Source organism: Asterias rubens, chromosome 2, assembly GCF_902459465.1.
Source record: "Asterias rubens chromosome 2, eAstRub1.3, whole genome shotgun sequence".
Classification (NCBI taxonomy): Eukaryota; Metazoa; Echinodermata; class Asteroidea; order Forcipulatida; family Asteriidae; genus Asterias; species Asterias rubens.
Window position 1 is genome coordinate 14,395,863 of NC_047063.1, and position 24,785 is coordinate 14,420,647.

A 24,785-nucleotide genomic window follows, 5' to 3' on the forward strand; every position below is an offset into this window, starting at 1 on the left:
ATATAACAAACCTGTGAAAATTTGAGCTCGATTGGTCGTCGGAGTTGCGAGATAACTATGAAAGAAGAAACACCCTTGTCACACAAAGTTGTGTGCTTTCACAGATGCTTGATTTTGAGACCTCAAATTTATATACTATCAACCTACTATCAACCTCTCCCCATTACTCATTACCAAGTGAGGTTTCATGCTGATAATTATTTTGAGTAACTATCATTAGTGTCCACTACCTTAAAAGTTAAATTGTGGTCATGTCTCTTCAATTCCAATCAAGTGTACCGTCACTCGAAAGATATTCTACAAACAAATTCCCTGTGAATGATGGCTCTACTGCTCGTCCTATGGAGGTTTAGATCGTCCTTCTTGTGCTGCACTAGTGCATGCTTCTATAGAGGGGAGCCCCAGGTTGGAAGAAATGAAGTGCAACGCACCTTTTGTCCAAGTTCCCCCCTCAAAATGTCGGGGAGAGTAGCAAGTGAGATGTGCCTGCAAAGCCAGTGTAGCTTGGAGTCAACTCAGCCGGCCAACCTACATAACATAGCTTGACATCCATCCACTCAATCCACATAACCTGGAGCTCAGTCAGTAGGCCTGACTTGTAGTGTTATCTTCTGCTGGTTGTCCAGCACCTCGCGAAGCTTGTTCTCTGTCATGGTTAGTCTCTGCTCAAGGATGTTGACCGTCTGCAAACAACAAGATTTAATGTTATCAGCCAGTAAAAATGAAAGCATCCTGCTGTTGTTATTGTTGTTGCTGAGGCCTTCAATGTCTTGGGAGTACAAACATTCTTAGATAATGAGACCTTGCTGCAGAGTTCCAGATTAGGGAAGAGAGTGAGAAGACAAACCCCTTCCCGGACACTCTAAAGGCCACGTCACACCAGGCAATTTACAGGCAACAACTTCCAGACAATCTCCAAGAATAAATTGTTGCAGAACCCACATCTTAAACATGGGATTCAAACTGCTTCTAGCTACCGGGCAATCTCGGTGGTCTAGTTGGTATGACACTGCTCTAGAATGGCAAAGGTCGTGGGTTCGGTGCTAACACACATAGGTGTATATGGGTAACACCAAAATGAATAATCTCAAAGAGGAAAAATTATTCCCATGTTTATTTCCACAACATTTTCTTGGGGACAGAAAGTGAAATTGTGTAGGAGAAAACGCACACACCACGTTGTACTACCTGTTACCGAGTGTTCCTTTTGCATGCAGTGCAGTTGGTTGCCCCCAAGTTGCTTGCAAATTATGCTCTGTGTTTACAAGACCTTTACTGTTTCTCTGAATTACTCAGATTTAACAAACCTGTGCCCAATTTCATAGAGCTGCTTAATCAGTAAATACTGCTTAACAATTGCTAAGCAGTAATGAGCAGGATAACAGTCACAAGTGGTGTTAAACATGTCAGTTTGGCTGGTAACCTTCTGGGAAGAATAATTTGTCTGTGCTTAGGATCTTGATGTGCTTAAAGACACTGGTCACCTTTGGTAATTGGTGTATCTCAATGCACAAAATAACAAATTTTAACTCAATTGGTCGTTGAAGTTGCGAGTAGAGGGACGAAAAAATACCCTTGTCACACAAAGTTGTGTGCTTTCAGATACTTAATTTTGAGGTCTCTAAATCAAATTTAAATATTTTAATTGAAAATTACTTCTTTCTCGAAAACTACGCTACTTCAGAGGGAGCCATTTCTAACAATATTTGCTTGTTCCCAAATAAGTTTTTATGCCTACAATTATTTTGAGTACCTACCAATAGTGTCCATTGTCCACTGCCTTTAAAAGAGAAGTGCCTCCTCGCCCGAATTTTATTTTGTATGTGTTTCTCCCTAAAATGTTAACCTAGTTTCAGCACTGACTTCATGACTAAGCGACTTTTGAGCTACCAGCCAACTTATGTAATGAGATCCTATAGCCAAGGATAGTATTCAGTTACAATAATCAGTCATATTACGTATTGACAAACTTTGTGGTTGGTGTTTATAGAAAGTTGTAATCTTGTCAACTTCAATATTTCACAATAATGGAAATTTTTCGATGACGAACCCAATAACGATACGTGTGTGAAATAATAAAAACCACGCAGTTAATACACGCAAACATGATTTGATTAGTTTGGAGGCATATTTGCAACCCTAAACCAACGTCACTGTGGTAAGGAAATGGCGCACCACAGTCCTGCAGTCTGTGGTAATTCAAGACACAAACATTTTTTAATTGGATAAAATGAGTGTTTGCAGCTTGTTGGTAGCAAATACTTTTTTTCACAACATCACTCTATCTGGAGCTTCTAGAGAAAAGTTTTAAATATAGATCAATGTAGTTTGATTTCAAACACCGGGGACTTTATTGATAAATAGTATTTGAAAAAAGCTTTCCTTTGGAGCCAATGTACCAACTAAACCTTGTTTTCTGTGGTTTAATTTCGCTCGTCCCCAGCGCCTTGCTTTAACCAAAGGCGCTGGGATGGGCAAACGTATCACGCACTGTCATTGGTTTAATAATGCGCAGTCCCATCATGCATCACACTCACACTGCACCATATTTCTATGCACTGTACGCAGAACAAGAATCTGAACAAGAATCTGTGCAGACGATTAGCCCATCCCAGCGGTCCTGGATAGACTGGCCGCTTGGGCCAAGCGAATGGTTAAACCTGCTAGGCTCGATTTTCACCAAAACAATTTGATATATTTCAAAAATGCGATCACATTTTGAAATGAAATGTTAATAGAGTAGTTTTATTGTATACATCTTCATTATATATAAACAGCCAAACAGTTCCTACAACCAAAGGTATACTTTGCCTTTAAGGCAGAATGATTTGAGCATTGAAGTTTGAAATGCTGGAGGAACCAGGAGGAGCCTAGTCGAACCTCCCAACGCATCACAGCTAATGAGGAAAGACATTTATAACTGTCCATTAATAGAGACAGAAACATTAAAAACCGACTTCCCGGGTTTATCTTTTTAAGTTCTTCTCAACATATCCTGCAAGTTAGCGGATCATTAGCGTGACATTAGTCACTGGAAGGAAGTAGAATCTTGCTTGCCACTTGACTGACAACTACTTCTACTCACCGCTATAAAAACACCGCACAAAACCCGAGCTTAATTAAGAACACACGCCGAGAATGAGCACGGAATTCCATTTGAAATCAAGAGGAATTCGGTAATTAAAAGTTACCGATACATCAATTAACGTAAGCGGATGGAAGTAATGACCAGCCAAGGCTGGGAAATCTTGTGGAAGCGACGGCTTAGAGAGGGACAGCAGAATGATTTAGTCATTGATGGGAGGGACAGATGGAGGAGACTGGGGGGGGGGGTCTAGGGAGAGGAAGGGTGGTCCGACGGATGGAGAGAGTAAATAACATGAAGAAGAACCGTGAACAAAATGCGTAGGCGAGGCCCTTAAATGGTTGAGATTGATTGAAAAACGGATAAATGCAAGCAGGGGACAAATTATGATAATTGCCCAGCTTAGGAGGGGGAAATGCCTTATATGGGTTTGATTGGTTTTAAAGACATTCATACTGTAGGTGAGAATCCACCCCCATCGCTTTCCACCACCGAGATGAACCACGCTCTATTTGATTGAGAGAGGGATGAGTAGGAGTAAAAGGTGACATTGTATGCAAAGTGGAGGGATGAAAAGCTCTCTTTAAGACTGGTCAGTCAGAGTGCACCAACACTTTGCATAGAAGTGAGGGGTCCAAAGGGACCACACCCTGTTTAGGTGTGACTAATTAATAGGAGAGGGGTGTGATAGAGTAAAGAGCCTACACTTTATACATTTCATAGGTGAGTACTTGAAAGGAACCATATACTCTTTTGGTGGGACCAATAGAGAGGAAGGGATGTGTAAGAGTAGAGGGGAGAGTTGTGTTATTGGGAGTCTGAATGCCGAGAGATCACTGAAATAGGTAGACAGAGTAAAGCCCTTTTCACACAAGGAAATTAAGCAGGGGGTCCTTAAGAACACATTGTTGTTTAATCCACATTGTGTGACAGGTATCTCTGCTTAAGAGTGTTGAAGAAGTGAGAAGGATAAAAACAAGGTTGAGGGACGAAAAAGAAATGTAGCACATCACAGACACTATCTATAAAATAAAGAAACTAGACCACCCAGTTGTTTAAACCCCAGACAACATATACCCATTGAGCAATAAACTAAAGACATGTAGCACATCACAGACGCTATCTATAAAAATGAAGAAACTAGACCATCCAGTTGTTTAAACCCCAGACAACATACACCCATTGAGCAATAAACTAAAGACATGTAGCACATCACAGACGCTATCTATAAAAATGAAGAAACTAGACCATCCAGTTGTTTGAACCCCAGACAACATACACCCATTGAGCAATAAACTAGATTATTGCTCCTGATACACCAAGCCTCCTTTGGGGATGTCTTAAAAGTGGGAGAATTCCACCCAGAAATTAAGCATCTTCCAGAATCAGAAAGAATACATAACCAACGAATTGTTGCTCATGCTATACTACAGGAACACATCTTCAGCACCTGCCATCACTGCGCACATTTTTTTTTTGCACGATGTACTTAAGTACACAAATTCCTCAGGAGAGGCTGAATGCATTACTGATTACTGGGCGTGCAAACTACCCACTCAGATTTACACATTGTCCTGGAGGCAGTCGGCGCTAATCTCACCGGCTGTTTTAAAAGCCAGCTGGAACCCTGGGACGAGCGTAATCCAAGCGTGCAAGCAAGATGACTTTCTGACATTTGCGAGAAAAGAGGACTAGCATCACCGTTGGCGATTGGATAGATTGAAGATGCAACCAAGACGAAGAAGACTTGAAGAGAAAGAGAGAAGAGAAAAAAAAGCCAGCCAACCCTGGTGCATGTGCAAATACTGGTTGATCCGGCCTACACTAATGACGTACTACAGCAACCACTGACAGAGGAATGAATCCCAACCATAATTGGACTGGGTCTAGGGTTCCTTCAGGCCTTGTGCAAAAAAGCTCTCATTAGCTGCAAGGAAATGCGTGTGAAAAGGCTGAGTGTGTGCACTAAAAGATGGCAATAATAGATGGAGAAAAAAAGGCCGGCCGCCTCCTTGTTTTTCATCAGGTGCTGCTGCCGGCCTTGACTGTATTAATTAGCAGTGTCCTGCAGTCAAGATCTGGATGACCATCTTTGGCGTAATTCACACTTGCCTGCTTCTATCAAGAGTGATGAGTTACGGGTATCACTATCAGTGGCTCCCAGAAGAGGGTTAAGAAGTGTGTGTGTGGTTGGATGGCAATCTAGCACTGTATGACAAACTGGAACATGTGTGTCCTAATTCAGAGTCTATTGGTTTGAAGTGGCTGAATTTTTAATAATATTTTTTTTTTACTATTAATAAAAAAGGGTCCTGGGTTCGAATCCCAACCGAGTAATATGCCTGTGACAGGACTTGGGAAAGTACCGAGTATACAGAGCTAACACACATCGGGTTATGGGTAAAAACCCAAAAAATATATTCTTATCCCTGATGCAAATTTAACATCTATTATACTATTAATAAGGTACACTAACCAAACATTTAATGGCTCTGTGAATGACAGGTGAATATCGGTTGAGAGCACAGGACTTTAGCTTCGGTGTTTCTGATCAGCAGAGGGTGGGTTCAAGCCCCGGTTGTGACACTTGTGTCCTTAAGCAAGATGCTTTACCACAATTGCTATGGATGGGATATGAAACTGTGCTAGAATAGGTACATGTAGTGCCCATAAATACCCAAGAACACTTAAGAGTTAGGGGTTATCCCCCTTGTGTTTCTGGATCAAGGATCCTTGTTTACAGGTTTCCTCAGTCTAATCTTCCGAGATGCAAAGTTTACTTATGATGCATTCCTCGGTTTCATTACCAATAACTTATTGCTTGTACGAACTCTCAAGATAAGTTGTTGTCTTAAAAGAATGCAATGTGGTAGAAAACTTCTCATCATCACACTAGGTATTGTACAATTGCCAAGCTGAGCTAAAGCACACTATGAATGTGCCTGAAATCCCTGACACCAAAAACCATAATCAATGATGACCTATTAAGTTTATTTAATTTTCATAGTACACATACGTAAACATGTTCAGTACCTTTTTTTTCATGAAGAAGTTTACAAGTAAACAATTCTTGTTTGTTTACAGTAGTTCAAGTAAGTATTGCGAAAGCGTAAAGCCATAAATGGTCAATAACAAGTTTTGGTGATGTATTTGAGCTTAACCTTTAATATGCATCTATAGTTACATCACTGTTTCGCAGAACAAGAAAACAGCAAAACTGACAAGCCATTGTTTTGCTTTTATGAAACATTCACTCGTTTGTTGTATAGTTGTATGACATGTGTATGAAAACATCCGTGACATTACTCTTCCAAAACCGACCAATATTTTACACTTTTTTGAAATTGCAATGAGCTTCACAGAATAGTTGCCCGTATTTCAATGTAACGTCCTTTTACAGATTAGACTTTATGGAATTTTGCATGTGTTTTTGTTCGTTAAATTGTATGGCTAATTGATGGGTCTCGTTCAATATTTGTTAAACTACTTCCTCATTTTGTTCACAAGTTTATATCCATTTTTCCTGGTAAAAATTACAGAGACAAAACAAAACACTCTGTCGAACCGGTTGCAGTCCTGACCAAAAAGGACAAAGGATATTCCTTACATTTGTGCACCACTCAACCATAGAAGCTTACAAAAAGACACAATGCTCCCTTGTTTTGCCTAACAAAAGTGCTAGTGCGCACAGCCTTTTTCAACTTACATTATTTCATGAGGAGGGTCTATTACATGTATGTTGAAATCCTTTGACTTGAAACTTATTAATTTAACCCCTTTAAGTTTTTGCTAAAATTTTGAATTCTCTTTGATAAAATAAACGGATTTTATACAGTAAAGAGTTTACACTTGAAAGGGCACAGCAATTCCTGTCTCGAAAGGATCTAGTATTAATGAAAATTATCTTGGAACTTTGTGTAAAGGGCACCACAACAAAAGCACAGGGCACCACAGCAATTGCCATGGATTAATTTGAGGCCAGGGAAAACATTCTTCAATTATCAGAAACACTGTAACGCTACATTTACAACGTTTTAATGAGAATGTAGTGACATTTTCCCTTGGATCAACAGAGTGAGTATAGGATAAGGCTAAATGGTGGGCAGTGTATAATGAGGTAGAAATATGGTCTTTTGATGCACATTTTTCCCACTTGAAAAATCAAGGCCTCAAAATAACCCCATGGCACCGACAACAATTGCCATTGTGTTGTGCCCTGTCCTTTCACTGTGGTGCCCTTTGCAAAGTTCAAATACAAATTCACATTTCTTCATAGAAGTGCCCCTTACCGGAGGAAAATTGCTGGGCCCCTTCAAGAACGAAATTAAAGGCATGAAAATTATATAAACATTTGTTCTAATTTACTCTCAGTGCATTAACCTACAATGTATTTTCATGGACTTTTTTAAGCATTTAGGTTTGACATGTATGGCTGAATGCCACAACTTTTTGAAAGTATTTTTCACATCTGTTCTTCAGCGTGTCGCAGCGAAGTGGTTTAGTGCATTAGCCTCAATTTCTATTGGCTAAGTCATGAGGGTGCGGGTTAGAATCCCGGTCATGACAATTGTGTCCGTGAGCAAGGCACTTAACTATAATTGCTTCTCTTCACCCCGAGGTAAATGGGTTCAGGGCAAAGATGGACTGAATTAGCTTGGTGGGCTACATATATACTTGGCAGCAGAGGCTGTATACTCACTAGGGCATTGAGATGCTCCAGTGACCAGGAGTAATAAAGCACAATGATAATTTCTTGGGAGTTGCATTATAATAAGAGCTGATATTTATAGCATTATGAATTTTCCTTTTAAGCATCAAATGCAGGGAAGTGATAGCCTGTTGAAAAACCCCCCACAAAAAACACTCAACTCTGAGCGCAAAGCGCAAAAGCCCTACACTGCCACCTGGGGCGTTATTATAAGGTTATATCTCCATTTCTTTTAGAATGGGGATGGGGGAGGGGGGGATAGACAATTAAAAACAAAATTTCTTTTGAAAAAAGAGAGGAAAAGAAATTCTGTTTTCAAACGGAGGAGTCACATCCCTGATCCAATGAGCATTGCAACCGTTTAAATGGCTAAGACCGTGTACGAACTAGCGGCTACAGCTACGGCTACAGCTAGATTACCGCGACACCATGCATTGAGGTATAGGACGTCCTTAGCAGCACCCTTAGGAACAGCTGAAGCCGTAGCTGTAGACGCCAATCGTGATACAGCCTTATATTCCCCACATAGCCAATAAGTGGTATCATTGATCACTCATTCACAGACTACATGTTACATTTTTACCCCATCCATCACTTAAAGGCAGCGGACACTATCGGTAATTGTCAAAGACCAGTCTTCTCACTTGGTGTATCTCAACATATACATAAAATAACAAACCTGTGAAAATTTGAGCTCAATTGGTCGTCGAAGTTGCAAGATAATAAAGAAAGAAAAGACAACCTTGTCACACGAAGTTATGTGCCTTTAGATGCAAGTTGATTTCGAGACCTCATCTAAATTGAGGTCTCGAAATCAAATTCGTGGAAAATTACTTCTTTCTCGGAAACTACGTTTACGATAATAATTATTTTGAGTAATTACCAATAGTGACCAGTGCCTTTAATCGTTCTTTATCCTCTTTGTCAGAATGAAAGAATTCAGAAGGATTGAGGGCTATCAGTCCAAATCACAATTACTTATCACTAGGCCAGGCATTCCAAACTTATTCAAGTCCAACCATGTTAGTGTGGAGTGACTTAGGAGAGGAGGATAATGGAGGATTGAGGTCACCTGTAGGCAAGTGGGGCTAGGGAGTAAGGGTCAATCAAATATGTGTGCAAAATTCTTGTAAATGGAAAAATAAAACTAACGATAGCAATTAAAAAAGGTTAATTGTTTCTACAAGTTCTCTACGGACTACTTACACGTTACCAAATATGTTTGCATTACCAATTAGTTAAATAAAGTATGCAATATCCTTCAGCATGCCCTATAACACTATGGTTCATTGTATTTATACACTTCTCAATGACTCCGGGTATTAACCATTGTTGAAGGGTATGAATGTCTTTGAAACGGAAAGGAATAAATGTTTGATGAAGCGTTCATTATTTACACAGGGCTAAGTTTGTGCCGAAACTCGAATGCGCTACATTTTTCATGGAATTACTAATGAGATACCTTGTTTTCTCAAAAAGATCAACAATTTTCATGAGCATATTTTTTGTTTTTGCCCTTACTGTAAGATGTGTTTTAAACACTGTACATGTACGCTGTGAAAAAAAGCCACATGCACCAAATCGTTGCAGTACCAACTGTTAAAATATAGGATTCAAATTCAAGGTGATTGCGCTGATTATGTTGGGTGAATTTGCAGTATTTTTTTACCAAGTGGTAGCATTATCTAAACCAAATTTACTCGATGCAAATTTTTTTCCCCCTTTGTTCTTATTGCTATTATTATTTACTTGGCCATTGATACAAGAAAACAACATACTGGCAGTAACAGGGAAAATGATACAACCATCACCTTTAAATAGCTTTAACACATAAGGAAATGCTTTCGAGGCAATGAACGCAGGAATAAATAAGTCAGTATATTATACAAGTACATAACTGGACGACTACCACATGTTTCAGTTGTTGCCGTTACGACATGCATCACTAGTTTAATACCATGTTCAATGTGGACCACTGGAGCATAAAACATTCTACAGAAACCTAACCATTACACTTATCCATTGTCGACTGAACACACTTGAATGCACCACTACATTGAGAATGCCACCAATACTGTGGTGGCACCACCAGCATTCTCCCTTTACCATGTTTACAGTGGTCCGCTGGCCAAATAAGGCAAGTTATCTTATGAGTTTGAGCTCTGGTACCACAACTGTACATCAAATGCTGTCACAAAGTGTCTTCATCTGAGCCCAAATAGTAACTAAACAGTTCTGCTTTCTAGACTAAGGTTAACAACAACAATATCACGTCACATGTACCTTTCATGATTGTTATACCTCGGTAACATATTGTGAAGTTTGATTGGTTGAGAACCAATCACATGATGTGCAACAAAAAACGCATGTACCATGGCTGCACAGGGAGGACGGCGGGTATCATGAGTATTGTTAACCGGTGTACACTACCTTGATCGTTCCCAGCGTTTGTCGATTTCCAGCGCTTTTTACAAAACGGCCACGGGTTCGAGCGAAAAGTGAGGAATTGTTTCTTATTTGAACAACTGTTCGTCTGCTTCTTAAAGATGCTATGTCAGATTTTTGGCCGATTTGACCCAAAAATATTTTGATGGGGGTCGAGAAAGTTACTAGCTTTCATTTGAGCCATTGCTCGAAAAAGTCTGCCAATTATTAGTAGCAGTGAAATAAAGTGCTCAAAATTAGTTTTTGTCAGGATCCCGACAATATATCACATGACCAATTCTTATGTGTTTTATAAGAAACGTTTTAAATTTTGGTCATGGTTCCTGACCATTAAAAGTAAAAGTTAAACTTTTTTTTCGTTAGGTGGGTGATACTCTTTGAAACACCATTCACTCAAAGAAAATCTATTTTTTAATGTTTTGGGCAAAAAATCTGACATAGCATCGTAATAATGTTTGAGGATGACAACAGAACTTTGAGAAGAGGAATAATAATGTTACCAAGGTTAACAAAACAATTGTTGCACGCTGTGACTGGGGTCCATGGGTTTTGTACACCCTTTGGGGGAAAATGGCACCCAAAGCGAAGCAAAACCCACTGGTACAAAACGCCATGGATCCCGTCACAGCTTGCAACAATTGTATACTGGTGTCCTGCTTATTGTTGCTTAGCAGGAAACTTGTAAGCATCATTGTCTGCTTGAGCAATGAGCAGGTCCTACTAGGCCAAGGCAATTGGCCCATTGACTCAATTTACCTGAGGTCACCATCCCAAATAATCTTGATTGCATCATTATAGGAGTCAATGTCCCTGTGTATGATGCCATTTTTAGGTGATGCTGTGTTTACATGTACACGTTAAACAGTAATTTTTACATGCAACTTGACTCCCAAAACGGCCAGCGCGGCAAAAAAAATATATATAGATGCAAGAGGTCCATCATCTGGTAGCATTTCTAGCTGCCTGTGAATTGAAGGCCAAACACATGCCTGGAATAACACGCAGGCCACAGGAGGCCATGGTCTTGGCCTTGGTGCCCCTTCGAAAATATCCCATTGACTGTAAGATTTTCCAATGGAAGTACCCTTTGCAAAATTAAAAATGGTTATGCCCTGTCAAGAAATGAAATACCAGGCCTGCAACAGCTGAGAGAGAAGCTATCGACAAATCTCCAGGATACATACAGGCTACCTCTTAGACAACCAATCTACCCAAACATGATTCCAGACCTTCTCCAGGAGAGCTTACAAGGCATAGACAGCACAACCATGTAATACTTACGTACAGGCTACCTCTTAGACAACCAATCTACCCAAACATGTTTCCAGACCTTCTCCTTCCTGCACCACTGATCTATTCATTTTGTTTTGCATTGCCAGACTATTTTGTCCGGTGGCAACTCAAGCGATTCCAGTGACATTAATTTTGTTTTGAGCGCAGCCCTGACTCATTTTAAACCCAGCAGAAAGCCACCCAACATTAAAACTCACCTGGGTCAGAACATCCAGCTGCCCAACAAAATTCTCCAAGGTCTTGGAAAGGGCAGGCGGCATCTCTTTGACTTCTAAAGGCGCAGTGCTGGGATAGTGCGCCCTCAGGGTGGGGCCATCATCCAGGTCTCGTCTTGCAATGTCCGCCGAGGTCATATCAAGTCCCTGGAACCCTCTGGATGAGCTCACTGAGCCATTGACCAGAGCATTATGCTGCAAGGTAACAAAATAATAAAAAAATAAACCACTTTAGGATTTAGACATCAGGGGTTTCAAGGTTCTTAGAAAATAGAACAAAAGTTTGTGAATTTTTCAGTAAAAAGAAAGAAAGAATGTTTTTATAAAACTCCTACATATAGCTTTCACAATACAGTATAACATGAAATCAATGTAAAAAGGCTCATGAAGACTTTTTAGCCTAGTTCACATGAAAGCCGGCCAACACCAAGAAGGGAATTCTGCTCGGGCTAAAAGTGAAGATTCCCTGCGAGGATGAACAAAGTTGAATGCATTTCTAGGACGAGGTGTGAACTGCAACCTTGTTCTACATTAAGTACATTCGTGTTTGCATCAAACAAAATAAGTATGACAGATTTTGTAGTGCACTAAAAATATCACATTAAAACAACTTTAAGAGCTACTGCACTTCACGAAGCTGCAACAACGGGCAATCATTCAAATTTTGTTTTATTACTACTTCTTTTTAACAAGCATGACATGAAATGTGGTTACTGTGTTCTGGCCGCACTTTAGCATATCAGACGTAAGTACTGTTGTCTGGGTCATTGGGATGATCGAATCCTGGTCAAGACACTACATCAACTATCTTTTTTTTGTAATTGTAACTTCATACTCATAATGATCAAAAGTTCATTAAATGAAAAATGCCTAGATATAAATGGAAAAATATACCCAAAACAACAAATATGTTATAGTACTTAGAAAATGGAACAAAAACAATTACTAAAGAAGCTAGTTCCCCCCCCCCCCCCCCAAGTGGGTGAGCACAGAAAGTGTTTTCAAATACCGCCCTGAAGGAGTTAAGCAGCATTATGATACTGGGTCCAGGTCTTATGATACACGCAACAAACATATATGTTTGTTGCTTGTATCATAAGACCTGGACCCAGTATCATAATGCTGCTTAACTCCTTCAGGGCGGTATTTGAAAACACTTTCTGTGCTCACCGACTTGGGGGGGGGGGGTGGGGGGAACTAGCTTCTTGGTCTTTAGGGTTTCAAATTCCAATTATGAGGGGACATTTGTGGTTTCATAAAACCTGAGATCCGAAAGGACTTCATCCAATTAAATGTTAACAATGAACCCCCACAAAAAGCCATACTTTGGTCTGAGTGGTCAATCATCTTTTACTTACAAGTATTAGATGTAAGGTATAGACCGCAAGGGCACACAACAAATCTGCCCACAACTGTGCTATAGAGTGGGTCTACGGAGTGTCAAAACCTATACTAGCCTTCTTGAGGACCCTTGTGACATTATGCCACGGCAAGCTCCACTTTCAGGGGTCACTTTTTACTGAACATCAAAGTGGAATAGTACATGGACACAAACAACGCCTGCAGGGTAATCTAACACACCTTACAATGCCTTAAGGGCTACAACCATTTGAACTGTGGCATATAAACATTTGTAGCAAGTTGCTTATTGATCATAAATATCAAAATCAGCATATGAAAATATCAAAAGGTGGCGTACAGCGAAAGGCCACAGAACAACACACTAGTGGGCAGTGGCACATGTTTAGTGGCTCATAGCATACGCCGTCCACATGTGCAGGCAATGAGAATCAGAGTTATTATTCACACATATTGCTTTGGGCTGCAAGTGATGATAGCATAATAATACCGAAAGGCTTTATCAGTGGCACTCCAATACACTTGTATTGCTACAGTACTGACCACAAGGGGCTTCAAAGTCAGCCTAAAGATGTATTTCTGTTGACCTAACAGGGGTCCTTGGCATCGTGAGTGAAAGACCAGGGGATCTGAACTCAGTGTTATGTGAAGGTCAATTCGGACAATCAATCCCCTTTGCATTGACCCTTCCATCATGGTGTGTATGGTAAAGACTTCACCCACTGCCCACACATTGCATCACTGAGTCCACGCTGAAGTGGTTTATCACCTTCGGGTTATGTTCAGAGTTTCTTTTCAGATGCAAGGAGGTCACCCTCGGGAGTGGAATACGGCAATGAGCAGCTCCCACGCTCTGCTGCCATACATTTACAATATATCAACACTTTCTACAATGAATTGAAGAATACTTTCCTTACTAAACTAAACTCGTGTGAGACTTTGCTGCTCTCTTCCTTTGTGTGGGAGTATTAAAGTTACACTGTGAAGGGCCTGCTACAATCACATCCAGGGCGTTCACAGTGTTATGTGGGAGACAAGATGAGATTTGATGTTCATGTAAAAAAATAATTTAATCAAATTCTTGCAGGCCTAAATTCCCCCGTTTTTACCCAGAACCTCCCAGATATTACAATTCAGGGGATTTGCAGACTCTGTTCATCACCAGAAATATGAAACTACAAAATTGGACACAACATGGACTATTTCTTTCTCTCTTACACTAGATGCCTGCTTTACTTTGATAAGTTCCGGAGAAACCAAACACCCGGGGAGGCGGGAAAACTTCTAAAATGACAAAATCTTTTAAAATGATTTGTAGTACAGAGGGGTACAGCTTTAAAGGCCACAAAGCAACACGCTCATGGGTAGTGGCACATGTCTACTTGCTCATATCATATGATATCGCTACACATTTTTAAAACAAATTTAACACACGCATGCCAATTTCAACACTGAAAATGGTTCCTTTTATGGGACAAACTTTCTTGGATTATTTGCCTTTTCTAAAATATAAATTACATTTTGGGAAAAGGCTGCACCCGAGGTACATCCTCCGGAAACGTTTTCTCCCCTAAATTATTTCATCTACATCCTGAACACTACCAAAAAAAACAACTCTGGAGGGAAACCCTTGCTAAGTTTTTTTTTTGCACAATGTCCATGACTAGGCAATCTACGTTTGACGGAACTGTCAAACACTACTTAGCAGATGACTGATATTGGCATTTAACGCTTTCAGGGGTTAACAAATAGGATGTGGTCGTGTAGCTCGGTATCAAGTAAACTGCCCCATGACATCTGATGAAGACTGGTTACCGGTGTATTTCCCTCACGCATCTACCAAATGTGACACACGCAATCCCTGGTGCTACGCAATCAAGGAAACCAGTTTTAAATTGACTGGTTCCTCCCAATCCACCAGAGACTACTCGTTTCCATTCAGAGCTCATTTCCTCGGACGAGTAGGCTCATGTTCACCTTAGGGGCTAAGGGGTGGCACTTCCGTCTATTTCCAGACCTTACACGGGTAAAGCTAGAGGGGGGTCCTCGTTGCAATTATGTTACAAAGACGCGAGATAAAAGGAGTTTTCGCCCAGCGAGTTTTGTCAAATTAGATTATAGTGTTGACTCATGGGAACTGGGATAGGCTCAAAAGGACACGCATAAACCTATATTTAAATCCCTGCAAATGGAATACTTCCCCTGTCAAATGATCTCACTCACACACAAAAAGGCTTTCTGGTTGTTGGGAATCAGATAATTTATATTAAGCATGAGATTTCAAACCGATTGAGACTTAGGGAGACCTATACCAAATTCCTAAAAAGGATGCATGGCTGTGAGCCAGGTTGCACAAAGTCAGCGATTCAGAACTGAGCAGAGTAGATGAGCCAATCTATAATCCAAGAGGGCCAAGCTATGACCCACTAACCTACAACAAATCCAAGCATCTTGCCAACTTGTTACAAACCACAATAATGACAGTTTCCAAACCCCTCAAACACTCGGGGCCTATGACTTTATCATAAAAAGTCACTTGATATAGATTGGTCTTACTACAGTAATGATGCACAACAACAGATGAGGGTCGTGCATTTTAGGGCCTTGTCACTTGAGGCAACTTTTGTAGGCAATTTGAGGGCAACCAGCCTCAGTGCAAGCTACAGGACCCCTTTGGTAGCACATGAGTAATTTTAAAAACATTGTCTTGCAATACCAAAGAATAATATGTGAACATTGAAATGTGAATGGATTCTCTTCTTGGAGATTATCTGGAACTGTCCTCTAAATTGCCTTGTGTGACATGACCCTAAGGTACATGCCCTACGCTTTTGGAATAATCTCCCTTACATCAAATCCGTTCTGCCTGGTCACAAGAAATGTTCAAGAAACATCCTAAAACTTTCCTATAAGGTTTATCGCGATTCAGAACCGCAATGCGTTGTGGGATGGCATATGGGGCAGTTTGCTATGCGATTTACGTTGTCATGCACGACTAGCGCACGCATCGCCTATATCTTTGTGTGGGTTCATCAGCGCCCTCTCTTGATATTTTGCTATTCGCGATAAACCTTATTCAATGGATGGTTGATTGCTCAGGACCAACTCTTCCCTTCCATGGCAAAACAGCCGAACTCAACATTTTTTTGAGAAAAGCAACTAGAGAGATGAGCTGTTTTGCCATAAAAACCCAGGACGAAGTGTAAAAAGAAGCTGAGATATGATACCTTACATTCACATCAAATACATAACATGCCTTTGAAACTTTGAAATTGAAAAATGAAACATCCTCAATTTACCAAGAAACTTATATAAAAAACGACATAATATTTTGAGTTTGCCATGGAAGGGCCAATTTGTTCTATCCAATGTTTGTTGTGCGTTTAACAAGTTTCCGCGTAACGTACTGTTCTCTTGTAAAGCGCTGATCCCCTGGACCTGACGTCTTGATAACTTTACATAAATGTTTGATTGCATCTCGTGCAATTCCTTTGGGGTTTCCTCTAAATAGAAAGGAAATTGTTAATTTAGCCTCCTGTTTACTTCCTGTTTTTACTGTTTATAATTACGTCCTGTTTGGAAACACCTGAGCTAGTATTGAACACTAATCACTTATTTATGAAGACATACCTGCCCAGCTCCAAAACATTTTACCTTGAGCTAATCCCTAATTAAATCCATGCTCCTGCTATTGGTACTGGGGGCGTTAAGGTAGTAAGAAGGTAAATTTAAGGAGGGTAAATTTAAACTTTATTTTTGTACAATGAGGTATAAACAAGGCAGGAAAACGCTGTGCCAAATTTAGGTGAAAAGAAGGTCTCAATACAAAATATTTAAAAAATAATTTGAAGCGTTTTGTGAATTTTAAATTCTTACATACATTTTTTTTTAAATGTGCTTGAAACCTTGAAATGCTTGAATGCTTGGAAACTTGACATTTTTCATGAAGTGTTTGATTGATTTGGGGAACTTTGGTTTCACACATACATTATTTTTGCATGGGCATAATCCTAGTTTGGTTTCATCGCATGATTATCCATATTTAACCACAAAATAAGTCAAGTCACGCAGATTATAAATATTCATCAGTGGATCAATCAATCAAACTGTTGCTTTCATTAGAAAGCTTGTGGGTAAGAGATTCTATATGCGGAACGACAAAATACTAAAAGTTAACTTTGCAGTAAGCCAGGTAAAGAGCCTGATGGAAGCCAGGTTAAAGGATTTGGGTACCTTTTTAAAATGTCCATAGATTTACATTAAAGTTACAGGGTTTGAAGATAATGATAGTGGAAAGCTTCCCTTCAAATATTACTAACTAAGGTTGGGTAGTTTTTGAGAAATTAGTAAAACAATGTCATGAAAATACGTTTGTAAAATTATTAAAATAATTTTCGTCTCATGAGACGAAAATTATTATCATGACATTGTTTTACTAATTTCTCAAAAACTACAGCACCTCAGCACGTAATATTTTCAGGGAAGCTTTCTACTATCATTATCTTCAAACTGTGTAAGTCTAGTGTAAATCTGTGGACGTTGTGTTTTTCGTCCTACAAAATTTACATAGACCCTTTAAGCAGTAATAAATTTCAATCAGCAATTATAAACCAACAAAGAAGCCTCCTTCTAATGGCAACTGTGTATTGTTTGTATTGTAATTAACCTTTAAAACCACGTAATTGCGTCAGCTTCTAATGGCAGAAAACTTTTGTGTGATACATTTTATGAACATCAGCAGTGAACTGAATGTCTGTCATAAAAATTCAAACAATATGAATGTCTAGAACCCAAAACAACATGTTCAGGTTGTAACTAAAAATGGACAATAAACAAAAACTTCATCTATTACAGGATACACTAATCACTTACGAGAAATTGACAAAGTATATTTTTATATGTACACATATTTTGTCAGAAAATAAAGAGGGGGAGGGTGAGTGGGGGCGGGATGATTTTGTAACTTTGAAAAGAAACTTATGCCAAAAACACAAGACCACACCGGTATTGACCCCTTGCACGCACGTCACACGCGGCGACTGTGCCACGCTCACCATTTTGAGGGTCAATAGGTTTTAGTGTAACGACGCGTCACCTAAAATGTGCACTTCACTGATTAGTGCACAGTGACATTGCCCACCAATATGACGCATCCAAGATTATTCTGATGACGACGTCACGTGAATTTAGTCAATAGTATAATGGAAACAGGATGAAACAGTTTTTTAATCTGATTCTATACCTGGAACAGTTGGTGCAGAATTAGTAAATATATTTCAAACCCCCTTAAAGGCAGTGGACACTATTGGTAATTGTCAAAGTAGCCTTAGCAGTTGGTGTATCTCAACATATTCATAAAATAACAAACCCGTGAAAATTTGAGCTCAATCGGTCATCGAACTTGCGAGATAATAATGAAAGAAAAACACCCTTGTCACACAAAGTTGTGTGCGTTTAGATGGTTGATTTCGAGACCTGAAGTTCTTAAACTGAGGTCTCGAAATCAAATTTGTGGAAAATTACTTCTTTCTCGAAAACTATGGCACTTCAGAGGGAGCCGTTTCTCACAATGTTTTATACCATCAACCTCTCCCCATTTTATGCTAATAATTATTTTGAGTAATTACCGATAATGTCCACACATGAATAAAAGTGCAAAATGATCCCCTTGATTGTGTTTTGGGTCATACTCTCCTTGATTTCTTTGTAGATTTTACTGTGGAGCCTGTGGCACACTGTACTACTTACTTTTTGTTCCGTGAATAAAGCTGGTCCAAGGTTGGTGACATTGGGCGTTGGGGCAGCCATGTTCTTGGGCTCACTGTTCACATTAATGTCCTGTGCTCCTGATCTTGCGCCGTGTCTGTGGTGTGGAGATCGGGGATGAATATCGTGGATGTGCGGGGGCGCACTACTCTGAGAACGTACTCGGTGGGATTGAAGCACCTCGTTGTAGTCGATCTGATCAAAGTTTGTCTTCCAGACCATCACCTGGAACATACCAAATGGAATGACCAATGGTAATCCTACAGCTTAATACTTGTGTTCACTTATGGTTGCCAGCAGGTTGCGTTACAGCACCTTGCAACCTCTCATAATTTAAAATAGCATAGCTGCCATAAAATATTAAGTGGAGTAAAATGTTTAGTACGGCACCAATTTGGAGACAATATCCACAAAACTGCAGGGTATGTAGCTCAAAATGTTTACTGGACCAACAATATTTTATGTACACACTATATTGAGAAGACCTATCTTCTGAAGAACATTTATCAGACAAAACACAAGACTGCCGATTTTGTCTGGTCTGTTATTTCAAGCCCTGTTATAAGTGCTACATACTTAATGTGTTTTATTGATACAATTCTTAATACATGTAGTTAAAGTTATTTGAAACTTGTACCTGCTCGTCAGCTCCACCTGATGAAAAGTGCTCCCCTGTTCTGGAGAATGCAACAGCAGTGGCCGGACCCTGAAATGACAACAAGAAAACAGACACCCACTTCATCAAATCTATCTATAAAGCTACATTGATGCATCCATCAAATCTTATTCATACCGAGATCAGTAACCATTCACAGAGAAACTAGCTTTAGGACGAACGGACACATGGTAGATATTACAACAAGGTTAGTTTGCTGAACATGCATTCAGCCTCACACTTAAAGGAGCGTTACAGAATTGGTAAGAAACAAAAGTCGTGAAGATCACAGATTTACATCAAACTTACACGGTCTAAGATGATGATAGCAGAAAACATCCCTTGAAATATTTCTGTCTGAAATTTCATATTTGATGAGAAATAAATAATCTAGTTTATCGCACAGTGAGCAATTTATTCATTTTTGTTTTGGCATTGATGTACTGCAAAATTTGTAAAATTGTTTTCACTATTTTCTCGTGACCCAGATGGCCAATCGATCTTGAACTTCTACAGGTTTGTCAGTTTATGTATATGGTGGATTACATCAAGTGCTTACACTGCCAGCAACTTTTTTGCTAGCAAAACCAATTCTGTAATGTTCCTTAAATGAAACAACTCTGTTTTCCTATCACTGATGAAGGGTAGATCTAAGAGGAACTTAAAAAATGATGGAACATTTCAAAGGAAACAGGTCTGGACCGTGCAGTACATTTTGCCTTTGTTGCTAAATAATGGTAAACCAAGATTATGCACCTTCATGAATGACACTCCTGTTGCTGAGTTATCAATTTAGGTGGAGTAAGTTAAGAATGCTTTGATGAGATGAAGCAACTCATATACAACACCTTGAAAGGGTTTGAGGTGAGGTGGTGCATATTGCCGCCAGACCATGCCAGAAACACAAAGGTGAACCCCTTCTCTTTACTATTTCTTAAAAAAAAAAAAAAAATGTAATGCAAGTTCGCCCCAAACAAGGCTAAAAGCTACTCTAGGTAAGGGGCTACGAGAAGAAAATGATTTAACATGGAATTAACTCAGAAGAGCTGGAGGCAGGAATTGATATTCTCCTAAAACAGTTACTATTGGGTGATTTACGGGTATTACAAATCACACAGGCCCAAGGGCTTTACGTCCCATCTGAAGGACCAAGGGGGACACAATGTCAAGAACAGGATTCTAACCCACACTCTGCTGACCAGATACATCACAGCTTGATTAATGAAACTAAAAGCCTTCAAAGGTAAAATCCAAGACTGGTGGGAAAGTATCTACTGTGTTACAAATTTCAAGATTGTATGGCAACAAACACATGGGCCACAATAAACAACTGCCCCATGCATTTAAAATAACACAAAGGCAGAGTAGACCTTGGCCCTGGGTGCAATATCAAATACCTCTGGGCCCTACATAGTCTTTAAAGGGAAGGTACACGTTTGGTAATTGTCAAAGACCAGTCTTCTCACTTGGTGTATCCCAACATAAGCATAAAATAACAAGCCTGTGAAAATTTGAGCTAAATTGGTCATCGAAGTTGCGAGAAAATGATGAAAGAAAAAACACCCTTGTTGGAGGAATTTGTGTGCTTTCAGATATGAATAAAAGACTTCTGGCTAGAAGTAGAAGTCTTTTATTAGTTTAGTGAGAAACTACCTCTTTCTAAAAATCTTTGCTACTTCAGAGGGAGCCATTTCTCACAATGTTTTATACTATCAACAGCTCTCCAATGCTCATTACCAAGTCAGTTTTTAAGTTAATATTTGTTTTGAGTAATTACCAAAGTGTACCTTCCCTTTAAAACCTAACATCTTCAGTTCAGTTCAGTTCAGTTCAGTTTTATTTCCACTCAATCATTTCAGATGACAAGATATAACATAGAGTAGTAAAGATACACAATAGATTAAGTGGTGGAGGACTCCCAAAAGCAAGCTTGTAGGGTGGAGTCCCCCAGGGATGTGAGTAAATACAAACGTAGTTTGTTTTCAGAACAATGCCTGGGAAATTTAAAGCAGAGAAAAAGTAAAAAAAGTGGTAAAAGCTGTATCAAAAATAATATATAACAAAAGCAGTTAACTATAGTAATATATACTTAAGGGAAAATAATACTATTCAATCATGGTAATTATCTAAGAGAACACATTTGAGTTTTCTCTTGAACATGTAGGTACCCTTGCATTTTTTTAAAGAGTCATCAAGGGAATTCCAGTACTTCGGGCCTTGGAAAGAGACACAATTCATATTTGGGAAACAATTTTGATTCAAGTATAAGCCAAACATTGTACATGAAATCAGGCCAAGTTATGGTGTGGATACAGGATGTGATCCTTTGATTAATTCAATTAGATCACAAGGTGGCAGCAGACAACCAAGACCAAATTTCAAAGAGCTGCTTATTCAGACACTCTTGATTGAAATATTTTCTGCGGAGTGAAAATGAGCAGAAAACCAGTCACAGATGGTGACATGTGACATGGTAATTTGGCTGGCAATCTTATTCTGTTTAAAAGCAAAATTTAGTTGTGCTATTTAAGACACTGGACACTATTGGTGATTGTCAAAGACCAGTCTTCTCACTTGGTGTATCTCAACATATGCATAAAATACGAACCTGTGAAAATTTGAGCTCAATTGGTCGTCGAAATTGTGAGATAACTATAAAATCGGGACCCAAAATCTAACTCTGAGGTCTCAAAATCAAATTCGTGGAAAATTACTTCTTTCTCAAAAACTACGTCACTGCAGAGGGAGCTGTTTCTCACAATGTTTTACACTATCAACCTCTCCTATCAACCTCTCCCAATTGCACATTACCAAGTAAGTCAGCTGCCTTTAAGCTACATGCTATTCTTAAGCAGAACTATGAGATTGGGTTTAATTCCACTGTTCATGTAGTTGATTTCTGAGCATGCCCACATGTCCAAGAGCAATGGATCTTATACCTAGTAAGTCTGCTGCCACCTATAGTCCAAGGGCTACAGTGATTTACTCAGCCTAAGGGAATTTATAGAATCAACTGTGTAAATTATCAGCTGATCTCAACGACACTCGGCATCCCTTTATTATTTTTTGTTTATGCAAATTTAATTCTATTTTATTTATTATGACCAACATGAAGTTGCACTCATATTATGCATCATAAAAAAAAATTTAAAAAATGCACCGATCAGAAAACAAGAAACATATTACATGTAAGTACAACTTCAACCCAATTATAGCTACAGCAGCAGGTTGGTATTCATTTTGTTTACCATTTTTAGAACTGTCTCCAGTGTTGTGGTTTTTTCCCTTCTTGCTTAGAGACACATTTTAGTAACATGTTTCTTAGCTTTACTGTTATCTCAATTAATGAAAAGGCAGAAGCTTCCAAGACATAACAAATTGGGGACATTGTTATCATGACAACGAACAAACCACTTGGAAGACTTTCATTATTAAGAAGTTGGAGTGAAAGCGCTGAAAATTTCTGTTGAAAACATTCCGCTCATCTAGCTGTTTACAGGCAGTGGATACTATTGATAATTACTCAAAATAATTATCATAAAACCTTTCTTGATTGCGAGTAATGGGGAGAGGTTGATAGTATAAAACATTGTGAGAAACAGCTACCTCTGAAGTGACGTAGTTTTCGAGAAAGAAGTAATTCTCACCGAATTTGACTTAGAGCCCTCAGATTTAGAATTTGAGGTCTCGAAATCAAGCATCTGAAAGCACACAACTTCGTGTGACCATGGTGCGACAAGGGTGTTTTTTTCTTTCATATTATCTCGCAACTTCGGCCAATTGAGCTCAAATTTTTACAGGTTTGTTATTTTATGCATATGTTGAGATACACCAACTGTGAAGACTAGTTTGTGACAATTACCAATAGTGTCCAGTGTCTTTAAGGGGAGCAGTTTACAGCTATTCTCTCAGTTCTTAAAATAAAGGAATGCCCAAGTGTTATGATTTACCTGATGGCCATGTAAGGTGTAGAACAACCTCCCTTCTAACAAGTCTAGAATCTTTAACGTTGAATCATTGGAAGCTGTGATGAGGTAGTTACCACTGGGATGGAAGGAAAGACTGTTCACTGCTGCAGTATGGGCTAAAAAACAAAATAAAACAAACAGTCAACAACAGAAACAGGCAAGTTTCAAAAAGGGTATAATCTTGGTTTATCTACAAAACAATTTCAACATCCAAAACAGTAAAGCCTGGTTCGTACTTACTTCCTGCGAATGCTTCATGCAAAGCGGATTTCCTTGCATCACAATTGGAAAGGGAGCGCGTATCGATTTTTGCATCACAAAAAAATATTTGTACTATGACCGATGGCAACATCTACATGGACTGTCCAAACACTTAATCACTGGACTTTCTTAACAACAATTCTTGAAAGTCGCTGAAAACAATAACAATGACCCTGGGTGGGGAGGGTTATTTGTAATTAAACAGTTATCCACACACACTGCCGGGCTAGATCCATCTATCTATGTTCTTTAAGGCAATTCAATCAAGTATGCAACTTTTGTAATTGTACAATGGATAAATGACCAAGCACACAAGGAATCTTAAAATAAGACGAAAAGATGTAATAACAAATAGTTTTTGCAACACTCGCAGCCATTCACCTTGGTAGTGCTGTAGCAGTTTGTTCATTCGGATGTCCCATACTTTAACAGTGCTGTCAGTCCCTGCAGCAGCTACGCATGTACCACTGGGATGGAATGCTACATCATGGACAAAGCTGTAGTATCAAAGCAAAATAAACAGTGCAGTTATCAATCAACAAACCACTGGTTGTTTCAGGCTACTGCAAAGTAGATGTACATCAAATCAGACCTAGGGCCTTTAAAAGTTTAAATCCCATCTGAGTTCTGACAGTGGCCTCATTTTGATTTGATCATCAAAGAGTCTCGGATCCAAAACTTACCCTCCATGCTCAAAGAACGTGTGGATACAGTCTTTACTCGTGCGGTCCCAGATCTTGACTGTCTTGTCATCACTACCCGAGACGATAAGACGACCGTCGGGCGACCACTTAGCACAACGGACCCAGTTCATGTGCTGGTTGAGGGAAAACTGGAATCGTTGCCGATGAACCGCCCACACCTATCAAAAAGAGACATGACACCAAACTAATGTTTAGTAATCTCCCTAGATAAGTTGCTCTGTAAAGGAGCAATGGTGAAAACAACTCAACGCTTCATTCAATATGCTATGATCGTTTTTAGGAGAAACACTGTTTCAAAGTCACAATGCATCGAAATTACACGGTTT

The 24,785-nt window shown here is 39.4% G+C and overlaps 1 protein-coding gene across 1 annotated transcript in view; it reads right to left on the minus strand.

The window, feature by feature from the left end:
* Positions 1-203: 203 nt before the first annotated feature.
* The window catches only part of LOC117307024 (POC1 centriolar protein homolog A-like), a 31,306-nt gene continuing 6,724 nt past the window's right edge, over positions 204-24,785 (minus strand). The window contains exons 6-12 of the mRNA XM_033791658.1: positions 24,439-24,617; positions 24,137-24,252; positions 23,477-23,610; positions 19,509-19,577; positions 18,854-19,096; positions 11,729-11,941; positions 204-683 (exon numbers count right to left, since the gene is read on the minus strand). Of these exons, the coding sequence (XP_033647549.1) occupies positions 579-683; positions 11,729-11,941; positions 18,854-19,096; positions 19,509-19,577; positions 23,477-23,610; positions 24,137-24,252; positions 24,439-24,617 (1,059 nt within the window). The 3' untranslated portion in view covers positions 204-578. The remainder of the gene's footprint in view (positions 684-11,728; positions 11,942-18,853; positions 19,097-19,508; positions 19,578-23,476; positions 23,611-24,136; positions 24,253-24,438; positions 24,618-24,785) is intronic.